The sequence below is a fragment of the Leucoraja erinacea genome, unplaced genomic scaffold (assembly GCF_028641065.1).
Source record: "Leucoraja erinacea ecotype New England unplaced genomic scaffold, Leri_hhj_1 Leri_612S, whole genome shotgun sequence".
Classification (NCBI taxonomy): domain Eukaryota; kingdom Metazoa; phylum Chordata; class Chondrichthyes; order Rajiformes; family Rajidae; genus Leucoraja; species Leucoraja erinaceus.
In genome coordinates, this window is record NW_026576523.1 from 55,987 (window position 1) to 83,268 (window position 27,282).

General features: G+C 41.1%; 1 protein-coding gene across 1 annotated transcript; it reads right to left on the reverse strand.

Moving 5' to 3' along the window:
* Nucleotides 1-1,728: 1,728 nt before the first annotated feature.
* Nucleotides 1,729-26,547, reverse strand: LOC129694305 (insulin-like growth factor 2 mRNA-binding protein 3). The gene is made up of 12 exons (XM_055631012.1): nt 26,475-26,547; nt 25,026-25,089; nt 22,152-22,442; nt 21,223-21,357; nt 19,226-19,348; nt 19,000-19,135; nt 16,429-16,542; nt 12,336-12,455; nt 10,516-10,590; nt 9,395-9,526; nt 5,649-5,762; nt 1,729-4,218 (listed from the first exon to the last, which is right to left on the reverse strand). Exons 3-12 carry the CDS (start codon nt 22,415-22,417, stop codon nt 4,123-4,125), a joined length of 1,311 nt encoding a protein of 436 aa, XP_055486987.1. The 5' UTR covers nt 22,418-22,442; nt 25,026-25,089; nt 26,475-26,547; the 3' UTR covers nt 1,729-4,122.
* Nucleotides 26,548-27,282: the final 735 nt, after the last annotated feature.

Sequence of the window (27,282 nt, forward strand, 5' to 3'; positions counted from 1 at the left end):
GCAAATTGGCGGTTGAATTTGTCGACCTGTGGCCCGTGCTCTGGGACTCCAGCCTGGCCAGAGCTGGCAGATACATTCCCAAAGCTGACTTATTGGCTCCCCCAAGGCCGTGAACTTTGTTTGTCTGACACAATAGATAATCCAGAAAGGCTCTGGAACAAAGGGTGCTGGAAAAAATTGGTGGACCTATATAATAAATTGCACCAAATACTTTGTTAGCCAAATAAAATTTGACATGATAAAAATAAACCTGTGGTGTAGCCAATTTACTTAACCCTGCTAGAGAGTGGTTTTGATATGGGTAACCTCAATAAAAAAAATGGCAAGGAAGCTTGGAGGACAACATAACAGGTTTTGTTAATATACCCATCAAAAAAAAACAATACCCCCGGTAAAAGAAAACTGAAGCTTCAGCTCAGATTGTGGAAGCAAAAAAAAAAATCCTTAAAAATGCTATTGGTGGTCTAACTCATTATTTGCGGGCAGATATTTGGCAGATCTTGCTGGGATAAAGCTGCCTGACACCAAGTCATCATCTGTATTGTGACAAATAGTGAAAATACTAAATTGCAGCTCAATTGTCAGGATGCAGGGGTCTTGTTGGCATTAAGTATCTCGGACATTAATGATCCTAATGAGACAAAGTCTGAAAGCTGTTGGCGGTGAAAGCTGCGAGTGGCCATTTCTCCTTGGCTTTCTTATCCGCAGCTTTGGAATCTCCATTGAAATCCATGTGCAGAGTAAATAGACAGAATTGAAATAAATCTGTTTTTGGGTCCTGTGTTCATTGTTCATGAACTTTGAAGGACTCAGATGTTGACTAACAATTGAGATCCTGTGAGTGTTTAAAAGAACAGGTGCACAAAACTGCAAGAGAAGTAGTTGTATGAGATACAAAAGCAAAATATTTTAATGTGCCTGAAAGCAACATTATTATCCCATGAAAAATAAATTCTAATTTCATGACAAGTAGAACACGGAGAAATCAGTTTTCCTGTATTATTAAAAAGGTACTACTTCTTTTCACTATTTGTCACCTTGTCGTGGTGGAGAAGCTTGTGTGCAGGACCTGAGATCCTGAGAGCGATGCCGACTGGAGCTATGCTCCTGGTAGGGTCACCCATGGCGGTGAGGTTGAGGGGGAGGTCTCTGACAAAGAGCAATCCAGCCAAGACCTCAACAGTGGAACAGGCAGAGGATGATGGCTGACCTTAGTGGAGCGTCACAACAGCTGGGAAGGCGGACGAAGGCTGCAGCAGAAAAGGGTCTCGGGTCGTCTTGGACTCCATGCTACTGGATCCTGACTCAGATCTGTCAAGAACAGTGGGGTGGCTGTCTGTGCACCAGTCTCCCCACGTTAAACAAAGTCACGCACAGGCGTCCTCCATATAGAGAATAACACCCTGGAGACACCCATGGTCAGCCATGATCGAAGGGGGCCCAAGAAGAAGACTATAAATGTATTTGTATTTATATGTATATTATAATGTACAAGGCTCAGTGGTCAAAAATTTGAAAATACTGATCTGGTACCTGATGGATTACAACATACATGAAGGACTGTGAAGGCATTTCTTAATTCTGTCAAAGGGATTGATGAAAGTTTAAAATACTTTTTCCATGTTTCTTACACATAAATGGTGAGAACTGAGAATGTATTTTTCAACCACTTGACTTATTTCAATAAATCAAAAATTGAAATTATTTTTAGTACTTTCAAATCACAAATAGGAGTTAAGTTCTTTTATTACATAGAGGCATTTGACAAGTGGGGCTGCATTGGGGGCACAGTATTCAGATGAGTGAAAAGTGAGCCAAATTAATTTTTTTTGCTGGTATCACTTCCACTTACAGAACTACCATCAACTAAATGCAGTTATTTCAAAATTACCAAGTGTCATTTGAAAGTGAAAATTAAAGTGATCTATCCTAGTAACAATCCCACGATATAGTCCAGAGAATTAATGACACAACAGCAGCAGATCAGGCATTGTGAATGCAGCAATTAAACCAAAACCATGGAAAATCAATTCATCAAACGTTACTTGCAAGAAAAACACCAGTGGGCTCTGACATTTCAGCCTCACGTCAATTCTTTTAAGCTATTAAACAACCTGTAAATCAGTAATTTTATGTAAGAAAAACACTTGCTAACTCTACATGGAGAAGTCACTCTGCCAAAAGAATGAGAATTAATCCATTTTGCTAAAGCTACAACATAAGCTTTGAGAATTTTTCATTAGTAATGAATATATGTAGGCAAAAAACACACTCCAGACCATTTTTTAAATTGTCTAATCTGTACAAAAAAAATGATCTTTGGGAACAATCAACCTATCCTATGCAGAAATGTCTCTAATTCAAATGTATCTTAAGAGGTAGATCAAAAATTGATGAAGTAAATGGTTTTGCCAAGTTGTGCCCCTCCAATTCAGTGCAGCATGATGATTTCGATCATCTCATGCACAAAACAAATAAATCACAAAGTTCAGAGGTAATAGCATGGCTCTGCTCAGACCACACACACAGCAGTGTTTATGTACCTAATATGCACTGCCTTCATTTAAAGCACTGAGGTAGATGGAAATTGGGTTCACTCAGGAAACTGACTGGAGCATTTCAACATTACCACAAATTATTTTAGCTTATTCGGTTCAGACCATATATATATGCTGGGAGGGTGAGCAAGGAACTTTCTGGCTTTCAATCTGGCTTTAACATATTATTGCTATACTGGTCATTTATCGAATGTGCATAAACCCTGCTGCATTTTACTTAAGCGCAGGAAAGAGTTGAAACTAACAGCCTTCTCCATGGCTTAGTGTATGTAGTCCACTACAGCAGCTGCATATGTAAACTATTCTTTAACTTCAGAATGATCAAACGCTTAACTTTTTTCTCCCCAGTACGGTGATTTAAATGTGTGGTTCAATAAAATTCAGAGTGCACTCTAGCTAAGCTAGCCAAAGTGTACCCAGGCAGATCCAATAGCTCTACCATTAACTGAAGATGAAGCTTGCTCTTTGAACAGAATGGCCAAGTCCAAGTAGATTGTTATTATGCATCAAGATGCAGTGATGGTCAAAGGCACCAAAGGTCCATGCATTTAAAATTACCCAGTTATACTAAAAGCTAATCCACTTTGCAGCCTCTTTCCCCAACCCCAGCCTCTTGCCATCACTTCCTTGTTTTGTTCCCAAAAGTACCATCAATCAAAAATAGGAAATAAGCAGTTTCATCCTATCTTAAAAGAAATAAAATGGCATTGCTGCTATTAGTATATATTGGCATTATGCGGCGTCTCAAACATTCACAGAATTTTGATCAAATGATGGTGTTGTGGACCTCAGGAAAACTGAGGCGAATATCATTTATCGAATACTCCCATTAGCCAGCAGCTAGAAGCAACACATCTACGCCTGTTTTCTGTGGTGCTCCTGGCTTTCAGCTGATCAAATTTTACTTTTTATTAAAAAAATAAATGCTTGACTATTACTTTTATAAAGTATACAAAATAAGCAGAAAAAAAAGGAACAATTGAGGTACTAAATGCCTGAGGTAGTTTAGTAAAATGCATAATCAATTCATGCCCTGGCCAACACCATTCAACACTTCCCTTGGGTTCTAATGGCAGTGTTCTAGTAATCTTTGTAAAAGAATCCAATTTAAAAAAAAGCAATTTCAAATAGTGGGACAGATGCCTTAATCTTGCCAATTCCTCTAACCCCTCCCCACAAAAATTCCAGGATTTTATAACAATTTGAACTATAAGAGCAATGCCTTTTTGTAACTGGTGAAAATAAGAGAAAGCTTCATTAAACCCAACAGATTCGAACATTTTGGGAAAGCTAACAAGGCAATATAAAGTTTTGAAATTAGAACAAAAGAAGGGAAGTGAAATGGCCTTATTTAAAGCTGGGTTTCACAAGGTTTCTTCTTGAACGCCTAGAGAATACATTCACACAAAGACAGAATTCATGTTGCCTGGTCCTTGATCAAAGGGACTGGGGAAGGTATAACATATGCTTCTTTATCAGCAACAGATTTAACTGGCTGTGATTACACAGTCTCTCTCTTTGGTCTGGCATCTGTCTATGTGGTCGATTGGAGATCCTGAACCTTTCACTTTCTTCGCTGTTGGGGCTGTCCACTCTGCACAATTTTCTGCTGCTGCCTTTTTACTTGGGACAGAATTTCTTGAATTTTTCGCTGAGCAAGCTGCAAGGCAAGATGATGTCAGTAACTGTCTGAGCAATGTGGCAAGTCTATATTTATATAATATTATGCACACTTCAAATTTTCTCCCTCCCAATAGCATGGATAAAATTAAAATGCTATGGTAAAAAATACAAAATCTACGGTGATCTCCAAATTCAAAATGCTCAAAAATTAATCTGGTTCTTGTACTCATAATTATCAACAAGATTTTCAGCATAATCATACCCATAAACCAAGATTCATTGTTATGAAGCTCAAATGAAATGTTTTTTAAACATATCTTAATTTTGCAAGGTTTTGAATCTTACAACCTAGAGCGAGTTAATTTGCTTCATCATGGTAATACCAGGTCTTAGAGAAACAGACCCTTTTATAATGGATATTGGTCATAGCGGATGGACTTAGCGATCCCTTCCGGCTTGCATGGCCTCCCCAGCTGCCGATTCCCCCTTCAACTAGTAAAACTAGCTTCTCTGCCCATTGCACAATCCAGTTTGCACAGCTGTTGTTATGGTTCATGTTGCAGCAACCTCTCCAGACAGCGTCATTGTCACTGTGGGGTTCCCTCCCCTCTCACCCACAAACTTGTACGTGTTGAGTGTGGGAGGAAATGGAGCACCCAGAGAAAACCCATGGGGTTACAAGGAGAATGTACAAACTCCGTGGTCAGGATCAAACCCAGGTCTCTGGCATTGTGAGGCAGCAACTCCAATGCTGCACCACTGTACTGCCCCTTTGTGGGGGGGTTTGTAGTGAAGCCATTGTAGGAGGTTATGTAGCCAAGAGCAATCTACGTAACTAAGAAACCAGACAGACTCAAAAAGCTGGAGTAACTCCGCGGGACAGGCAGTATGTCTGAAGAGAAGGAATGGGTGACATTTTGGGTTGAGACCCTTCTTCAGACTCACCTGAAACGTCACCCTTTCCTTTTCTCCAGACATGCTGCCTGTCCCGCTGAGTTACTCCAGTTTTTTGTGTCTATCTTCAGTTTAAACCAGCATCTGCAGTTCCTTCCTACACTAAGAAACCAGGCTGCAATCAAGACAAAGTTTTATTTTCAGAAAAGCTATGACATGTTTATGCTCGTCACCTACAAAGGTGAAAAGCCAGAATTTCTCAAATATGTAGTCATTAATTTGGAATCAATTTTGTCGCTCGATTTTTTAAGAATTAATCACAACCTTAAGTTGTAATTTTAAAATGGATATCTTTTATTTCCAAACCTCCATCATCACAAATTGAGCTCAAATGTTTGGAAAAATAGTTAGTTATACTGAATCAAATAAATATTCTGCCAGATAAGTTGAATATAAATGCCACTGTTCTAGAAGAGACATCTACCACAACATGTTTAAAGGTACATCCTTTACCAATACCATGTATAGAAACATGAAAGTAAAGAGAAATAAATTATGACATTAAAATCCTACCTGACTTGCAAAGAAGTGACCAGTTATTTTCACAATAACTTGATCGTTTTCATCTGGCAATTGATCCCGGGGGACCACCACTTCTGCACTTGTTAGGTTCTGAAGCTCATTTACCTTTCAGAAACAAAGAATACGTATCACTCATTTTAAAATTTCCATGTTGTGCTGAATTTGGAGATATAAAATTCCAGTTCTTTTTAAAGGAGAATACATTTAAACTCATGAAGTGGATCAGCCAGTCTTGACAATTTTGATTTAAACTGTGCTCTTCCCCACAACGCTGAGCAATTCATGTGTATAAATAACTTAGATGCACCTGACAAATAACACAAGACTCAAAGCGAAATCAACATTCGAGTGATCCAAGGCAATCCATGTAGTCTACTTTTAGGATATGGACAAAGGCGATGATAAACATCAAACAGGAACTGCACGCCTTTGAAAAGGACAAAACAAGATTGGTGATGCAATTACTCATTTACAGAAGACCATTAGATACTGGAAAAGACATTGTGAAGACAACTGCATGCAAGATTGAATCAATGATAACCAATCCCACTATTAATAAACAAATTTGAAATTAATTAATTTGATGAAGATTTTAAAGTGTGTATGTGTCCTTAAGAATTTCACACTGAAGAAAATCAATAAATAATAATTGTTAGGTCTTGTAATGTGTTATGAACTAGAGGAGATTAGAGAAATAAAAATCAAAAGGAAGAACATCTAAGGAATTGTCAACTATAATATAAAATGTTTAAAATTGAGCATTTGCAGACAATGCAAGGACAAAAGGTGTTTTTTTTTTTTGAAGTGGTGAAGTTGATTGAGGTGGGCTGGAGAAAGCAACAGAACAATAGAACCAAGGAGTGTAACCTGCGAGGAAAAATAACAACAAAGGTGGAACGATAGCATAGCAACATTTAAATGAGACTGCTCCAGGTTCCAGAAAAATAATATAACCAACAATAGACACAAAACGCTGGAGTAACTCAGCAGGATAGGCAACAATGCTGCCTGTCCCGTTGAGTTACTCCAGTTTTTTGTGTCTACCCTTCAGTTTAAACTAGCACCTGAAGTTAATTCCTACACAATATAACCAACAAATTGGCCATGGATATAGTGAGGATTACATCTAATGGAAAATATGCAAATAAACAAAGATTTAAATATGGAAAGAGATGAGGGTTTAGGAATGGTATGAAAGAAACCAAGTTGGAAAAAATATGCAGATATTAAAGTATACAAAAACTATGTTTTCTGTATGCAGAAATATCAAAATCAATATTAAAGCAAGGTTGTAATTAGACTATTAAGCTATGCCAAAGGTGAATGTACAAATAATACTGAAGAGCCAAAGATGTCAATTCAATGTCTCATTTTAAATTGAGGCAAGAGAAAATGTAAAATAAGAGACAATTGAGATGTATTGCAGAAATGAAACAAAGTTTATATACCTGACAAACTAGCAAATCCGAGGGTTGGGGGGGGGGGGGGGGGGGGGGGGGGGAGGACATAACTAATTGCACTCGGGGATCAAAATAAATTTGGGAGGGGAAGAAGTTTCCAAACATAAAATTAAGCAGAAACAAAAAATGAACATGTGCAATTCCCAATTTAGCAAGTGGAACTAACCCAAGGAACCATAAACCAACTCGCTTACCATTAGCAGAAGCCAAAAGCTAGAACGTTTGCAAAAAAATATCAGATAAAGTTTAAGGCAAAGACTACACTTGAGTGTGCTGACAATCAATGGTTGTTCGACGTGGACGCACCAGCTTAATTGCAGTCCACGTGTCGACACACTCCATTGCTGAAGTACACAATGCACTGGTATCCCTGGACTCACCAACACATCCATGGGTTCTGTTAAGTTACTGGACAGAGGGACCAGATACACCAACCTCACCCAGCACATCTGTTATGCATTTTAAATGTTAACATTTACACAAGTTAAATAATTTTACCCAACTTTTATGTACTGCATAAATTTCAAATGTCTGACAACCAGGGACATTGAGACAGACTGTCAGAATGCTTTGATGGAGTCATGTCTGCAGAAAAGAATTTAGATTTTGCTGCTTGTGGTTGCATTGTTGCCCGTGAACGACTCTGCATTGTGGTGACAGAACATTAGCCATCATGCAGCTACAAATGGCCAGTGTGACTGCAAATACATTAGGGTCTATACAAATAGGCTCAATAAAAATCAAAAAATATTGAACACATTTATAAAACAGCTGAATATGACAAGCTGAAGGCATATTTTCAATATTTGCTTCAAGGTGTTGCTTGTAGGTCAGCTGCTGATCTGTTTCGCCCCGAGGTATGTAGGAAATGGGTTAAAGAGTAGGGGTGACCCATTCAGGGTGACGGTTAGCTGGCGTTGAGCTTCCTTGCTGTTCAGGTGAAAGGCCGTTGTGGTGGTTTTTGCCACACTCAGTTTTAGTCTCCAGGTCTTAAAGAAGCCCGCAACAAGTTCCATATCCGCCTAGAGCACATCCTCCACGTTTGACCAACTCCTGTGCGAATGCAGTGGACCAACCTCCTGCGTTGCTTGGCTGGATCATCATGGGGCGCCAGGACATCTATTCTCCGAACCAATGCTCTTGTACTCGTGTACAGCGCCGCTGAGTACGCTGCCCCAGCACGGTGTCGCAGCCCTCATACTAGCAAGCTAGACGCCATCCTCAACGACACCATGCGTATCATCACCGGCTGCCTACACCCTACTCATACGGATCTTCTGCCGGTGCTCACAGGTATCGCACCCGCCAAACTTCGCAGAGAGTACTTCACTCATAGGATGGTGTGCAAGGCCCCATCGGATGCCAAACATCCTTTGCACCACCTCGCCCAGGACTCACAGCAACGGGGACCTCAACGCCTGTCATCTCGTCATCCCTTCTCCAGTCACGCAGCGACCCTCTGTGGCTCCAGTTTCAACACACTAAGAGCATGGAGAACCAGCTGGGAACAGACTTCATGACCTCCTCAATTCACTGTTGCACCGAACACCACAGACCCACCCGGCTCAGACCTGCCCCGCAAAGAGTGGGTCGCCCTGAACCAGGTCCATACAGGGTTCAACACCAACATGCAATGCTGGGGGCTGCATTTGTCAGCAGCCTGCATGTGTGGAGTAGACCAGCAAACAGGGGTGGAGGGGTAGACCTCACGGCTCTCGGCAACAGCACATTGAACTGGCTACAGCGCCTGGAGGGCGTTACATAACTTCTGCTGCCTCAAACGCAAGAAGAAGAATATTTGCTGATAATACAAAACTGGGTATAACGCAACACAACTTTTATTTCATACAAAGATAGACACAAAATGCTGGGGTAACTCAGTGGGTCAGGCAGCATCTCTGGAAAGAAGGGATGGGTGACATTTTGGGTCGAAACCCTTTTAATGTGCAGACTGAGTGGGTACATTAAATTTTCATTTGTCAAAGATCAGATATAGTTTATGTTGTATGAAAGTGTTCAATAAACACTTTCACACAACATATTTGACACTGGTCTCATATTAGGTTATACCTGTTATTAATGTAATCCTGATCCCTATGTATCAATACTATTGTTATGTTTATCATTATTCTTTTTGCTCTGTTTTTTATGTTTTATTTTTGTTGATTTGGGGGGGAAAAACAATAAAAAGATTTAAAAAAAATAAAGATCAGATATAGTTAATTTGCTTCATAGTCCACATCCATTTACATGATACCCTAGTATGTACTCACTCACCGTTTTGCCTCCTTTCCCAATAACTCTACCAGCAGCATGGGATGGCACTTTGATATGGGTCTCTAATTTCACTTCTTCTTTGGGTCCAAAGAAGTTCTCTTCTTTCAGTTTACTATAGATCCTTCCTTGAGCCTGTAAAACAAACCATATTGTGTTACTTCCCATTCACAGACTGACCTTTGTTTGTTACTGCAATGCTCAGATTCGAAGCAGTTGGCATTTTAATCAGTCCCCAATTCCATCATCAAAATGACCAGAGAATATTTAGCACATCGATCAGAACTTTAGCCCGTATTCCGAATTTGATAGAACCTTGAAATTGTTGAAAATATTATTTGCAGCAGCATCACCAACCTATACAATAATGTACTGATTTCAAGGAAAATTCAGCATCAATGAAAGATGCTAAATATATCAAGTCATGTCTAGCTGGCACTGGGGGAAATGTTGAACAGCGATTTAATATAACATTAAATATAACGTTAAAATAAGCGGCGAGTTCAAGCCTGCTGAATTAATGCTACTTATTGCCACAGCTCATTTGAGCACTGCAGAATGACTGAAAAACTGGGGTCATTACAACAGTTAAATGCTCAGCAGGTTGCATAAGAGGCAACAGTTATTACCAACTCATTCCAAAAGCATAACTGAAAGCCTAATCTATAAGCAAGTGATAACATTTTTTCCAATCATATAATAACCATATAACATATAACAATTACAGCACGGAAACAGGCCATCTCGACCTTTCTAGTCCGTGCCGAACACATAATCTCCCCTAGTCCCATATACCTGTGCTCAGACCATAACCCTCCATTCCCTTCCCGTCCATATAACTGTCCAATTTATTTTTAAATGATAAAAACGAACCTGCCTCCACCACCTTCACTGGAAGCTCATTCCACACAGCTACCACTCTCTGAGTAAAGAAGATCCCCCTCTGGGGATCACTAGGGATATTCTGATTTTCGAATGAATATTACTATTTTTATATTATTGAGTTTATGCATTAAGATATATTGCTAGATGTTACAGCTTAGGATTACTGCAGTTCAGGAGTCCTATGCCCAGAACAGTCAATTTACGCAGTTTCCGTACAATCTGAATTTCTGAAAATTAACCTTAAATTGAGCTTCTGGCTGCCCTGTGATAATCACCATCCGTTGTTTAGCATCTGGACCTTCAGCAGGAGCAATCTGCAATAGAAATAACATTAATGAATAACACTAAAGCCTTTAAATTAAGAAGAATGGACTACTTGTAGTTTTATAGTTTCTACAACAAACAAAATCCAATTTGCTTCACAGAAATGATATCAAAGTACACATCAATCCACAAAAGACCTTTATGTAATTCACAAAGACCTGGTCAAAGAGAGGCTGAGGAACATGCTGAACTGTGGAAAGAGTTGACGTGGTTTCAGAGTTTAGGTTCTGGGACGCTGAGGCATGACAACCATTAAATTCAAAGACACTGGCCAACAAAGGGAACTGCATGGATGTCTGAGGATTATAGAGCTGGAAAAGATTGCAAAGGATGGTGAACAGTGATGCCCTGTGAGGAACTTGACAATAAGGATTTATTTTTTATTTTTTATTTATTTATTTTTTTTAATATAAACTGTTTAGTCAAGAGCCAATGTAAATCATCAAGGAAAGAAGTAAGCAGCGGGATGGACTTGCTTTAGGTTGCAACATAAATAGCATGAATGTCAAAGATGCAAAGTGCTGGAGTAACTCAGGGGGCCAAAAATCTCCGGCGAAAAGAGGACAGGTGACGTTTTGGTTCGGAACCCTTCTTCAAACTTCAGAATGTCGTGCACCTTGGGATAGTCGAGCTTAGTAGTAAATGGATGGTAGCATTAGCAGCACTGACTGGAGTCGAGGGCAGTGGAGTGTTTTACAAAGGTGGAAATAGTGATTCTGTTAATATCAAGTCAGAGGACATTTTGTTCATTCAGTACAGGATGTCAATTAAGGGCAAGACAATTTAAAATTAAGTGGAGTCAAAGATGGTGAGCTATCAGTGTGCAATTCAAAGCATAGCTGCGTTTTCAGATGATAATATTAAGGGCAAGCATATGGCCAAGAAATATGTGCTAAGATAAATCCTGACAGATTCCAGAGTTAATGGTGCAGATAAGGTAATGCACCTAATTATGACAAAGTAAACTGTCCAGAAAGAGAAGTGTCCCAAACTTATTCTGGTTGGTACAGTCAATGGCATTGATTTTAACCATTTTACCAGAAACATATACAGCTCCCCTGCAACTAAACACTATTTAGTATCTGGAATTTAATTTGATCAAATGTGTTTAATTCTGATTCCTGAACTAACCATATCATCTATTGATTGGCTAACTAAACATTATCTAATCATAGCTACATCTCCATGCCTACTGTAAATCAAGGGAAAAGTTGTTTACATGAAGCACATTCATCCAATTTACCCGACAATCTGAATTTACCTTCACTACAAAAAAAAATGCAAAGTTGTTTCACTAACAATTATCTTGCAATAAAATATTATTAGGACAATCTTAAAAAGTGATGCCGATGACAGGGAAAGTCCTTAGGGAAGAAGTTCCAAAGATTGGTGTTTGGTTTGAAGACCTAACTGACAAATGGTGAGCTAGCTTCTGGATACACAAGGGATGATTCAACCCAGCACTTAAGTAACCAAATTCAAAGTTAGTAAATATTGATATTTTATTTTTCTCAATAAAGATGAATGATCACAATGATTAAAAAAATTAAAGTCAAGAGTCATAACAAATCATACTTGCACATGGTCAAATACAATTAATTAAATAAAAACTACATATCTGTTTTGTATGCCACTGCAGCATTTTAGATCTACATTTCCCAAATGATTGCAATTTGCTTTGAGAATATCGTACACAGCACTGTTACAGCAAATTTGAACACAATTTAACAATTACCTTAATGGACGCTGCTGCATAGCGGGAAAGTTGCTTGATATGTTGCCCTTTCTTGCCAATAATTGCACCTACAGCCAGGGCAGGGATGAAGACATGAACGGTTTCAGATTCTGCCTGTTGCTGCAAATAATACAAAGGCATTATATAATTGCAGTAATGGTTGACTGATATAGCTTAAGATTCATAAGCAATTTTTATACAAATAAAATATTGGCACACAATTCCGTCTAGAAGAACTAACTCCACTTGTCATCATATGCAATTTACCTTCCCTGCTATCACTTCCTCCATTAACACAAAACTTGGTTTTCAAAACCATGTAAAAGCTTCAGTAGAAACAAAGAACTACAGATGTTGGTTATTACACAAGGCCACAAAGTGCTGGAATAACTCAACGGGTCAGGCAGCATCCCGAGGGAACATGGATTGGTGAGTTTTCAGGTTGAGACTCTTCAGGCTGGTATGAAAGGTCTCAACCTGAAACATCACCTATCCATGTTCTCCAGAGATGTTGCCTAACCTGCTGTTACTCCAGCATTTCAAAGTGTCCTTCAAAGTTATCTTATTCTAGGATACACAGTTCCTTTGGAATACTATCCAGCTTTCTTTACTAGTCACTTTCTTATTTTGAAAACCATTCCAAAACTGTTTTTCACTGAGCGGGGATGTGCAGGCTCTTGACACAGTGCAGAAGATGTCTATTACAATGCAGCCTGGATCAGAGGGTATTAGCTATACGAGTTTGGATAAATTTAGATTGTTTTCGATGGAGCATCGGGTGTCAAGTGGAGACCAGGTGGAGGTAGACACTCCCGTACGTACTTGAGGGTTACGTCCCACAGACCCTTGTGCAAGTCAGATGTTATGCAACTCAGAAACCGCAGAGGCGGAGGGCTCAGAGGTGGAGTCTGTGAGCTGAAAGAATTGCTTACGTGAGTGTAAGTTTACACAAGAAACCTATTACACAGGTCAAGGAGTGTCTGCATATAAAATAATGAGGGTAGACAGTGTGAACCTACCCCCCTCCCCCCCCCCCCCCCCCCCCGAGTGGAAATGTCAAAGACTAGAGGACATGTCTGTAAGGTCAGAGGCATAATGTTTAAACGATATGCACGGGGCAAGTTGTTTTTACAACAGAGAGTGAGGTAGGTGCCTGGAACCCACTGCCAGGGGTGGTGATGGAAGCAGATATGATGGTGGTCTCCCACCATCATATTGTGTACTGGGCTGCAATGCCCATGTTTCTTACATTGCTTAAGAGAAGCACATTTAATTTTCCTATCCAAACTATTGTTTTAAAAAAGGAACATTGTTAGAATGACCATCTCATCTAAGTAAATAAGTTTATTGGCCAAGTATTCACATACAAGGAATTTGCCTTGGTGCTCCACCCACAAGTAACAACATGACATACAGTGACAGTTACAAATGACTCAGAAAACACTAAACATTAATAATAATAAAACATTAATGATAAAACACCACTGATCAAGCATGTGAACCAACAAAATACCAGATCAAAGGCAGGCTACAGATTTTTGGCTGTTGAGTAGAGCAACTACTCGTGGATATAAACTGTTTTTATGTCTGGCTGTGGCAGCTTTGACAGTCCAGAGTAGCCTTCCAGAGGGACCATCGGTCATTCAAAGAGTTTGTGGCCAGGGTGAGAGGGGTCAGAGATGATCTTGTCCACTCACTTCCTGGCCCTTACAGTGTACAGTTCATCAATGGAAGGAAGATTGCAGCAAATAACCTTCTCTGCTGATCGAACGATTCGCTGCAGCCTCCAGGTGTTGTGCTTGGTGGCCGAGCCAAACCAGACCATGATGGAAAAGGTGAGAACAGACTCTATGATGGCCATGTAGAATTGGACCATCATTGCCTGTGGCAGATTGTGCTTCCTCAGCTGCCGCAGGAAGTACATCCTCGGTTGTGCCTTTATGACTGTGGAGTCGATGGTAGCCCCCTCACTTAAGGTCCTTGGAGATGATGGTTCCCAGGAACTTAAAAGACTCCACAGATGTGACTGTGGTGTTGTTGATGGTCAGTGGGGTGAGGGGAGGGGGAGCTCTCCTAAAGTCTACAATCAATTCCACTGTCTTAAGAGCATTGAGCTCCAGGTTGTTGCGATGGCACCAGGACGCCAGCTGTGACACTTCCTGTCTGTAGGCAGATTCCCACCCATCCTGGATCAGTCCAATCAGGGTTGTGTCGTCTGCAAACTTGAGAAGCTTGACAGAGGAGTCAGTGGAGGTGCAGTTATTGTTGTAGTGAGAGTAGAGGAGATGGGAGAGTACGCAGCCTTGATGTGTTCCTATGCTGAGGGTTTGCGGGTCCGAGATGTGCTTTCTCAGCCTCATATGCTGGTGATCCACCAACAGATGGGTTCAGGCACAGTCAACTTGGAAAGTTTGGAGTGTAGCTCTGGTACAATGGTGTTAAATGCAGAGCTAAAATCAACAAACAGCATCCTCGCATAGGTCCCCCGGCGGTCTAGGTGCTGTAGGATGAAGTGCAGGCCCAGGTTGACTGCATCATCCACAGATCTATTGGCCCGATATGCAAACTGCAGACGGTCCAGCAGGGAGTTTGTGATATTTTTTAGCTTGGCTAGCACAAGCCTTTCGAGTGTTTTCATGACTACAGAGGTCAGTGCGACTAGCCTGTAGTCATTAAGACGTAATCCTTGCCTTTTTGGGTACAGGGACAATAGTGGAGACTTTGAAGCAGGCAGGGACAGTACATATTCGCAGGGACTGGTTAAAAATGTCTGTATAGACCGGTGCCAGCTGTTTGGCACAGAGCTTAAGAGTAGCGGGGGAAACATTGTCAGGTCCTGGAGATTTCCGGCTCTTCTGAAAAGCCTCTCCACCTCCTCTATATTTATTGTTGATATTGGATAAGTGATGTTGTGCAGCACAGAGGGTGTGGGTGATTGGCTGTGAAGTGGTGATTGGAGGGGGGTGGGTGTAGAAGGGCCCAGTCTTTGCAGACTGAGGTCAGGCTGTGAGTGGGTGTGAAGTGTTGGTTGGGGTGGGAAATGGTCCAGTCTTTTCGTACTGGAGTCTTGCCTTAAGTGGTGAATGGGAAGGAGAGGGTGCCGGGTCCATTCCTTGTAAACTGGGGTCTGGCTGTTGGTTGGGTTACCAGGGCTAAGTTTCTGATTTTCAAAACCTGCAGTAAAACTCATTCAGGTCGTTGGTCAGCTGACGATTGTACAAAGAGCTGGGGGCTTTCCTCTTGTAGCTGGTAATTTTTTGCAAGCCCTTCCAAACTGAAGAAGAGTCACTAGCTGAGAGTTCTCAGAGACCTCAACTTCTCAGAGTACCTTTCCTTGGCAGCTCTGATTCCTCTTCTCAGCTTGTACTTGGCCTGCTTGTAGAGGTCTGCAGCCCCGCTCCTGTAGGCCTCCTCGGAGCTGTCTGTGTTCTGCAGTGTTGTTGTTGAACCATGTCCGGGTCTTAGTTGGAATGCACTGTCCTCACAAAAGCTGACATATGATACAGATACTCATCGAGGCTTTGGTTGCTTCCCTGAACACATTCCAATCCGTGCAGTCAAAGCAGGATTGTGGGTTCTCAATGCCCTCGCTTGTCCACCTTTTAAAAATATTTCAGATAACAGGACTAAATATATTTTTAAAGCACCGCCACAAATTCATGTTTTCCACTCAAGAGAAAAGATTTGGGATATTAACAACAATTCATAAAACTGTCTCAATCACAAATCCTTATGGCACTGAAACAGATTTGGACAAATAAGTCAATGCCATCACGCAAAAATGTAATCAAAGATTATTTATACCCATGTCAGCATTCCTCTTCAAAACTAGTCCAGTGCAGAGAAGTCAACGTGAAGAATGTTTAAACCATTATCAGCAGCAGAACAACTGAACAAAAGCATTAAACTCTCAGTAACTCTGTAAAACGTCATTAACCGATATGAAGAGCACCAGCATTATCATCACAAAAGGCAAAATTGAAAGGGCATAAATCACTGGCAGTCACAAATTTTCACTTTAATTAAAATTTCAAGAATTAACCAAGAAACACCCTCATGATACAAAACATTTGTCATTACTGGGTGCACTTACCCCAAATGGAGGATAAGCAGCAGGAGGCACAGAAGGTGGTGGCAGTACAGGTGAAGACGGAGGAAACAAGCCTAGGGCTTTCAGGTTTAGACCAGGAATTAAATGTGCTTGAAGCTAGATAATAAGATAGACTGCATTAATACAAAAAGTGATTGCCCAAAGATTCAACTGTCCAAAATTAACTTTAAAATGGTAAATTATTTGGCATGCCCCCAAAATGCCTTTTTTCCCCCACGGCACACATCAATAATAAGTACATACCATCATTAGAATGTTGTTAAAATGTTTCATGGCTCCAGAATGTAACTTTTTACAATGATTGTTTATCAATTTCATGCCCATGAGCCAACACATTGAGAACTCATGATTGAGGATTTTGTTTTATTATTATTTTATTCTGATAGCCATCTTTTAAATTAAAAATGCAAGACCCCAGAAGTGCTGGTAATGACGCCTCCATCTTGGCTTTCATCAGATGGGCACTTTGGCATTTGTCATAGAAGACCTTGATAGGATTGAAGAATTTATGCACGTTGGGATATACATTAGTGGGTAACGAGACCTCCTGCGCGCTTTCAACCTACCACCCGTTCCGCAAGTCATGTTGGATATCAACTGTTTGTCTTTCAAGCTGGAACGTATAATATTCAAGAATGCCTTGCTTTTGCATTTGATTATCTACCAATTTCCTCATTGTACTACTCAAATCAGGCCTGGATGATACAGGGTTCGAAATTAGCGGTTGCCCGGGTGCCAATGACCACCCAAAGTGCCGCTGGGCAACCTAAATGCCGAGTCATTTTGGCGCGGCAGATACTGGTTTATACCGAAGATAGACACAAAAAACTGGAGTAACTCAGCGGGTCAGGCAGCATCTCTGGAGAAAAGGAATGTGACGTCTCGTGTCGGCTGTAGTGCGGGGCAAAGATATTAGGTGCAGGTTGACGGAGGGTCGGAGCGAATGGCTTGCCCCGCACTGCTGCTCCTCCTCCTCCTCCCATACCCCGCCCACCCTGATAGCGGCCGCTGCTTGCCACTCCGCCATATCCGCTTTCAAAACAAACCCTTCCGCACGCCGAGGCTGGGAGGGAGGGAGGGGGAGGCCCCCTTTCGCCATCTGAGGCACCTGCACCGCTCGGTCCCGCACCTTCCTGTTGGCTGGCGGAGGTCCCAACTGCCTACCCCTTTGGTGGCGGCACTTGGCGGTGGACAGGGACGGCCAAGGCAGCGGGGCGATGAAGCCGTCCGTGTCCGATGAGCGCTGACCTTCCTTTCTCCCCACCTCCTCCCTCTCTCTCACTCTCTCTCTCGTACGCCCCCCTCCACCACCCTAATCCTGAGACCCCTCCTCTCCATCCCGTACTGATCCCCATTCCGCCCTCTATTCAGTCCTCACTGACATCCCCTGTGCTCCCCTCCCCATCTACCCACCCCCACCCCCAATCTATTCATCCTGCGCTGATCACCCTATCCATCTCGCATTGATTCTCCTGCCACCTCCACATCCATCCTACACTGGTCCCCCCAATTCATCCTGTACTGACCCCCCTTTCCCATTCATCGTGCACTGCTCTTACATCCATCCTGTACTGAACCCCCCATTCATCCAGTACTGACCCACCCTCCATTTACCCTGCACCGATCCCCCCCATCCATCCTGTAGTGATCTCCCCATTCATCTTTTACTGATCCTTCCCATTCATCCTGTATTGGTCCCCTCATTCATCCTGCATTGATCCCCTCATTCATCCTGTAGTGATCTCCCCATTCATCCCGTACTGATCCTCAGTCATCCCGCACTGATCTCCCATCCATCCTATACTGATCCCCATTCATCCTGTAGTGATCTCCCATTCATCCGGTAGTAATCCTCCCATTTATCTTGCAGTGATCCGCCCATTCATCCTGCACAGACCATCCGATCCACACTGTACTGACCCACCCCCCCCCCCCCCCACATTCATCCTGTACTGAACCTTCCATCCATCCTGTACTGATCCTCCCATTCAAGACGAATGGGGGGGGGAATCTGTAGAAGGGTCTCAACCCGAAACGTTGCCTATTTCCTTCGCTCCACTGATACCCCCATTAATTCTGTACTGATCTGCCCCATCCATCCTGTACTGAACCCCCCCCCCCGTCCATCCCGTACTGATACCCCCATTTCACTCCTCTGACATCCACCGTGCTCTCCCCTCTCAATTTTACCTACTCCAACCAACACGCACTAATTCCCCTGCCTCAATCTATCCATTTCACAACGATTGCCTTCTCAACCCCTCCATCTATCCATCCCACAAAGATCCACACCCCCCCCCATAGAGGAGGATTAATTAAATTGTGAACTCGTGAAACATTAAACTCGCAGTGTTCGATTGTCACTGCTACCGGTGGCACGTTATTACAGAATTCATTTTAACGGCAAATCAATGCTCTTAATATGGAGTATCAGATAATCCTTGCAGTCTCTCTCTCAGACAATATACTCTATCAAATGTCCGAGCCTGGATTGGGAATATTACATTGAGGCAACTTTCCTGTTCCTCTGAAGAAACACTTTGTTATACTTACATTCATTGCAGTCATATCATTATCGTAAGATTCCCTAATTTTCTTCATTATTTCTTCTTCAGCTTTGGAACATGCTTCAATACTGTTTTTTATTGTAATGGTCCTCTCTGGGTTGTAAAGCGTCAAGTCCTGCAAGCTACAGAACCAACAAAATTACAATTTATGTATTGTAAAAAGATAATTAAATTACTGGATTAAATATTGAAATGCAGTCTGACAAACTTACGGGGAAATTGTTATTTTTGTGTCCGTGTCTTGCTCGATTTTTTTAAGGTTCCTTCCTTCTTTTCCAATGAGCCGTCCAACAAAATTATTGTGCGCTAAAATTTTTAACGGTATTTCTTCTGTGCTGCAATGGTGTAAAAATGAGATTTATTCCCACGTAATTTTTGAATGTGCTGATTGGTTTAACTTAACGAACAGGGATTAAAACTGCACATGGTTCTCACAGTCCCCAGAATAAAGCTACTCAATCCAAACCATCAGTGTATCATAGCTGTCTCTGTCTTTTTGGGCAAATCTGGCAATGCCCTGCAGACTTCAGTTTTTGCACTGTCATGACTCCCTAGTATTACTATTATTAGTTTATGGAACTTTTTAAATCATATTATCTATGTGCATAACGTTTCCGGGGCTCTCAAGCTGCTGCGAGAAATAATTTCATTGTTCAGTTGATGGTACATTTGTTATCAATTAAACACGCTCTCTTTAGCGAGTATATTATTCGGTTAATACTGACTGGAAGATTCACCAATCAGCGCTGACTTGACCGACTCCCAACAGGATAGTTGCGATAATTTGCCTGAGGGGTTAACAATTTAAGGGTCAATTGTATATTGGTGGCAGTGGGATTTAAGTATTAATCTTGGACACATGAATTGCAAAGTATTATAGTGTGCCATGCTTTTCATGCAAGAAAACCCAATTTAAATACTTCCAAGTGTAGGGACAATCATGCACCAATTTAAAAATTAAAAAAACCTGCCTGCTTTGCAAAACTTAAATTGTTTACATTATTAAGGATCAGAATGAGAAAAGTTACTCAATGCACGCACAATTTTGTATCCTGAGCTTCTTTCTGTACTCAATTTGAGTACTGATAAAAGTAAAACAATAACTGAGCAAGTCGGGGAGCATTTCTGGAGAATATGGATAGGTGATGTTTTGGGTCGGGACTCTTCAAGCTGATTATTTGCATCAAACAAGAGGACATGACTTCAGAATTAAGGGACAGAAGTTTAGGGGTAGGGAAAGGAAAGGAATGGAAGGTTATGGTCTGAGCGCAGGTATATGGGACTAGGGGAGAATATGTGTTCGGCACGGACTAGAAGGGTCGAGATGGCCTGTTTCCGTGCTGTAAATTGTTATATGGTTATATGGGTAACATGAGGGGGAACTTCTTTACTCAAAGAGTGGTAGCGGTGTGGAATGAGCTTCCAGTGGAAGTGGTGGAGGCAGGTTCGTTGGTATCATTTAAAAATAAATTGGATAGGTATTTCGTTGGTATTTCTTCTGTGCTGCAATGGTGTAAAAATGAGATTTATACCCACGTAATTTTTGAATATGCTGATTGGTTTAACTTAACGAACAGGGATTAAAACTGCACATGGTTCTCACAGTCCCCAGAATAAAGCTACTCAATCCAAACCATCAGTGTATCATAGCTGTCTCTGTCTTTTTGGGCAAATCTGGCAATGCCCTGCAGACTTCAGTTTTTGCACTGTCATGACTCCCTAGTATTACTATTACTAGTTTATGGAACTTTTTAAATCATATTATCTATGTGCATAACGTTTCCGGGGCTCTCAAGCTGCTGCGAGAAATAATTTCATTGTTCAGTTGATGGTACATTTGTTATCAATTAAACACGCTCTCTTTAGCGAGTATATTATTCGGTTAATACTGACTGGAAGATTCACCAATCGGCGCTGACTTGACCGACTCCCAACAGGATAGTTGCGATAATTTGCCTGAGGGGTTAACAATTTAAGGGTCAATTGTATATTGGTGGCAGTGGGATTTAAGTATTAATCTTGGACACATGAATTTCAAAGTATTATAGTGTGCCATGCTTCTCATGCAAGAAAACCCAATTTAAATACTTCCAAGTGAAAGGACAATCATGCACCAATTTAAAAATTAAAAAAACCTGCCTGCTTTGCAAAACTTAAATTGTTTACATTATTAAGGATCAGAATGAGAAAAGTTACTCAATGCACGCACAATTTTGTATCCTGAGCTTCTTTCTGCATGATTTCCATAATCATCTTGCAAGCAGCTGTACATCCCTCGGGTGTTGAGTGAATACTTATTGGTTTCTCAGCAGCACCTGCATTGTCTTTACGATGAATATCAATCCTAAAAACAGAAACCGAGTATTTATATTAGTAGGGCTGAACTACTATTTACAGTTTATAGTTGTGCAATATTTTGGTTAAACCGTATTCGGAGTATTGTGTGCAACTCGGGTTGCCAAATCAGTACGCACATGATCCATTTCCTCCCACTTCCATGTGCCTATCCAAAAGCCTCTTAAATGCCTCTGTCGTTTGCATCTCCTGCAACATCACCGCTAGCAGCATTTCCCAGTCTCTACTCTGTATAAAGAATTTGCCCTGCACATCCAGCATGGGACCAAAAAGGTACATGCCATTTTGTTGTTTTATTTGCCATTGAGCCCCCTCCAAATGTTAATGTCAGATGGGAATACGAGTCACTACATAAACATTGTACTAAGTTGTGGTAGTTTTGCTCAAAGGTGGTAAAATCAGTCTTTTCTACTCCTATCTACTCCTTTTAACCACATTTTTCTATGTAGCTAAGACACTATTTTGCACTGTTTATTTTTCACTTTTCACTATCTGTTGTACTCGTGTATGGTTTGATTGTTGTCACATGGTATGATTTGACTGGATAACATACAAAGATATGACAATGCATTTTCAATTGTTTTCCCCAATGACTTCACTGCCAAAATATTTGAGAAACAAAGTTGAAAAATGAAAGTGTCAACATCCTTACATTTTCATTTGGTTAGGACTCCACAAATAATCTCATCTTACATTTTCACAAAACAGGCCCCAGTATTATCAGTTAGCTAAATGGAACTCAATATGCAAATATACAATCTTTACTTAAAGTTGATTACTTACTTTGATTGTGTTTGTTTTGTGATATTGCGGATCGTGGCTCCTTCTTTCCCAATAATGGCACCAACAAACTGAGTTGGAACTACAATTCGCAAAGGAACGTCAGACTGCTGCTGTTTTGGCCTAACCATACCACTGGGAGACATTTGCCGAGGTGGCCCTCGTTGTCCAAAACCACGCCGAGTTTGTGAGGGTGGCTGCTGTGAGCTTTGTTGAGCAGCCATCTCATCAGGGATGTAGGTTACTTTAAGCGAGTAATTCTCCAACATATAGCCGTTAAGTTTTTCTATTGCTCTATTAAAGAAATTATGAATATGTTGAATCGTTAGATATCCATGCTAATTTAAAAAAAACACGTTTTAGTAATAAACAAAAAGCAAAATACTGCAACTGCTAATATTCTAAAATAAAATGGGCGGTCACGATGGCGCAGCGGTAGAGTTGCTGCCTAACTAAAACTAAACTAAATGCTGGAAATATTCACTCAGCTCCCTGAGCCACACTGGAGACAAAAGCTACATCGACCAAAAAAAAAGGTCAAAATAAAGCTGGGCTCTCCTCCAACAATCTTTCTCCTATCAATAATAACCATATAACAATTACAGCACGGAAACAGGCCATCTCGGCCCTACAAGTCCGTGCCGAACAACTTTTTTCCCTTAGTCCCACCTGCCTCCACTCATACCATAACCCTCCATTCCCTTCTCATCCATATGCCTATCCAATTTATTTTTAAATGATACCAACGAACCTGCCACCACCACTTCCACTGGAAGCTCATTCCACACCGCTACCACTCTTTGAGTAAAGATGTTCCCCCTCATGTTACCCCTAAACTTCTGTCCCTTAATTCTGAAGTCATGTCCTCTTGTTTGATGCAAATAATCAGCTTGAAGAGTCCCGACCCAAAACATCACCTATCCATATTCTCCAGAAATGCTCCCCGACTTGCTCAGTTATTGTTTTACTTTTATCAGTACTCAAATGCCTTATTCAGTTTAATGCTTTTTAGATGTTAAAGGCCATCACTTCGCTCAAACCTCAAACCAACTTCCTTGGTATATGCTTGCTATCCAATTGCCCATCTGATAGCATGGTTAGTTTCCCATTGCTTTGCTGATAGAGGAGAGATTAAGAACTGGAACTGTGGTTGTACATGAATTGGCGTACAGATACAAAGGTAGTCAGAAATAAGTAGCACTTATGTTTAATATTAGAGGAAATACATTACAATTAATAATGAACTCACAAAAAAGTAAAGTTTAAGTTGGTTATGTGTGAGGATGTGCACTTTGGAAGGAAATAGTCTACTTTTTTTGGATACAACATGTTTCGAGAAGCAAAGCTGAGATATATGCAAATGATTAAGTACCTGAAAAAGTGTTAAAGAAACTTAAATACAAGATTTCAAAAGAGATATTAAAACGCAATTCGTGTACAACCACATTTTATTGTACTAATGTACAATTGTACAAAACATTAGGTCTGAAAGTTTCAAGAATAACAAAACGTCTGCAAACAAAAATAGAAAATAGACATTCAATATGATCACGGCTGATCATCCAAAACCAGTACCCCATTCCTGCTTTCTCCCAATATCGCTTGATTCCGTTAGCCCTAAGAGCTACATCTAACTCTCTCTTTAAAACATCTAACAAATTGGCCTCCATTGCCTTCTGTGACAGAGAATTCCACACATTCACAACTCTCTGGATGAAAATGTTTTTCCTCATCTCAGTACTAAATGGCCTACCCCTTATTCTTAAACTGTGACCCCTGGTTCTGGACTCTAACATTGGGAACATTTTTCCTACATCTAGCCTGTCCAATCCCTTAAGAATTTTTTTATGTTTCTATAAGATCCCCTCTTAACTCTCTAAATGTCAGTGAATTGTCTGTAAACAAATAAAAACAGGTTAAGTTAGTAAGCAAGATTAGTATAGATGAGGTACAAAACAGGCTACCCTCTGAAATAGGAAAATTAGAAGATTAATTATATCATACGTTTATTAAATGTTGGAGTTCCAAAATAACCATGGTGTTCTCATCTAAGAAACACTCAGCATATAGTCATAATAGGTAATTGTGCCACAAAAAGGATATTGGCCTTTATTACCATGAGATAGAATACAAAAATTATTAAGCCTTGCTACAAGGGCAGCACAGTGGCACAGCAAGGGAGTTGCCAATTTCAGTACCAGAGACCCGAGTTCGACCCTGACTACAGGTGCTCTCTGGGCAGAGTTTGTATGTTCTCCTTGTGACCGTGTGGGCCGATGGACCAGTTTCCATGCTGTACCTCTAAACTCTTTAAAAACATTTTTTAAGAGGGTACAGTTGCCTTGGAGACGGAGAGAATTTACCAAATTGACTTTAGGTACGAAGGTAGACTAAATGCTGGAGTAACTCAGTGGGACAGACAGCATCTCTGGATGGAAGGAATGGGTGACGTTTCGGGTCGAGTCCCTTCTTAGTCTGAAGAAAGGTCTTGACCCGAAACGTCACCCATTCTTTCTATCCAGAGATGCTGCCGGTCCCGCTGAGTTACTCCAGCATTTTGTGTCTATCTTCGGTTTTAACCAGCATCTTCAGTTCCTTCTTACACATACTTGACTTTAGGTAGAATAGATGCTCACTCATTATTAGGCAGATTGGAGTGCAACAGTGGTACAGATTCTTTCTCCACCACTGCAGTGCGATCTGCTTGACATTTTTAAAAATCAGATTTGCAATACTTTAATTTTGTTACCATCACTGTGCTTTATACATATTAGGAGTTAACGTTACAGTACTGTAGTTAGATTAAGATTATTTAATCTACTGCCACAATGAGTTTGAGCAAAATGTCACATTTCTGTAATCAGATGTAATACTCACTGTCTGGCATTTTCCTTGGTAGAATATGTAACATTCACTACTGCAGTCTCTGTCTCAGTGTTCACTGCAGAATAAAAAAACTATAATTTAAGAGAGGAGGTAGAGATAATCCAAGAAATTACACATGGGGAGCCTCATGTCTGTGCCAGGTAAACTATTGGAGAGGATTCTTTGGGATAGGATTTACTGACATTTGGAAAAGAATGTGCGCATTAGGGACAGCTTGCATGGCTTTATCCACAGCAGGTTGTTTTACTAACTTGATCAAGTTTTTTTTGAGGAATTGACAAAGGGATTAATAAAGGGGGGGGGGGGGGGTCAGTGGATATTTTTCTACATAGCATTTGATAAAGTGCCTCATGGTCAGCTGATCCAAAAGATTAAGATGCAGTTGATCCTCAGTGAACCTGGTAGTTTGAGTTAGAACTGGCTTACTCAGAAGACAGAGGGTTTTGGAGGAAGGGTGTTATTGTGGCTGGAAATACGCATCCTTGTGTTGTGGAGTTCCACAGGGATCTGTGCTGCAACTCGTTTACGATATAAACTACTTGGACGAACGATGAGTGGGTTAGTAGGTTTGCACTCAACACCAAAATTGGTGAAGAGAGCTGTCAAAGTAGACAGTGGGATATAGATCAGCTCAGAAATGGGTGGAGAAATGGCAGATGTGGTTTAATCCGAGCAAACTGAGGTGTCGCATTTTGTGAGAGTGTCCAATGCAAGTAGACAGTTAATGGCAAGACCCTCCGCAGCATTGATGTACAAAGGAATCTCGGGGTCCTAGTCCATAGCTCTTTTAAAGTGGGAGATAGAGTAGTAAAGATGGCATATGGAAGCTTGCTTTTATTAGTTAGGGCATGGAGTACAAGATTCAGGAATGCATGTTGCAGCTTAATAGGACTCATGGTGCAGTTCTGATAGTCCATACAGGAAGGATGCAGAGGTTTGCAGAAGAGGCTCACCAAAATTAGATGGCATAAACTAGAAAGACAGGAAAAGGCAGATGTCGGTTTTACATAGAAAAAATATAAAGGGCCGGAAAAACTCAGCAGATCAGGCAACATTTCTGGAATACATGAATAGGTGACTTTAATGGTTGTGAGGAGGTTGGAAAATTTGTATTGTTTTATCTGGAATGTTGGAGCTTGAGGGAAGATCTGGTACAAGTATATAAAATTATGAGGGGTGCAGATAGAGTAGACACAGTCAGGTCTACACTTAAGACATTTCCTAGCAGTGCTGATGGAAGCAGATATGATAGTCGCCTTTAAGATGGAGACACAGGGATATGCAGTGAATGGACGGATATGGATCACATGCAGGCATAGGAGATTGGCTTAACCTGAATTCATGTTAGGCACAGACATTGTGGGCCATAGGGCCTGTTAATGTGATGTATTGTTATATGTTTTATTTTATTAAAAAACAATACATTTTGTAGCTACATACCTTGTTCGCAACTTTCCACTGTACCATACTGAGCTAATAAACTATCCAAGACCTAAAAAGAAAAATGAACGTATGGGAAGTGAATGTGCTCCAGAACATCATCCTACTTTATAACTTGGGAGTTATTGTATTCTTTAATAAAGAATATAATTGTCTTGGGCGCATACGTCTTAACACTAATATAAGTTATAGGCCTTTCTCACGGGGCAACTTGACGCAAGATGTAACCAGAGTGAAGTGGTCGTGGTCTAGCACGATATCACACGATATAACGGGGGATAGACAAAGAGTTCTCACGGTACTCGGCATTTCTGTTATTTGTGCGAGTGACTTGTCCGTCTCCCGAGCTTTCCCGTTAAATCTTGAATGAACATTGTAACTGTCAAGTGTAATTAAATCATCACGTGGCACAAATGATGTCACCTTTTTTTCACACACTATAAATATCCTCCCTTGGTTGAATTGGCTCATTTGGAGACATGCCTGTACTAATGCCGTGACTTTACTGCAGGAAGATGCCACATTACTTAGGAGAGAGGGGGAGAGAGACAGAGAGAGAGGCACAGAGGCAGTGTGATGTACTTCGGGGTGACTGGCAGAAGAGAAAGAGCGCACATGACCTTGGTCTATCTGTGTGTGTGTGTGGGAGCGAAGAGAGACTAAGCACAATACATCGGTCTTATTGTGTGTGGGGGGGGGGGGGGGGAAGAGAGAGGTGGGGGAGGGGGGGAGAAGAAAGAGAGAGGTGGGGGAGGGGGAGAGAAAGAGAGAGGTGGGGGAGGGGGAGAAAGAGAGAGGGGGGAGAGAG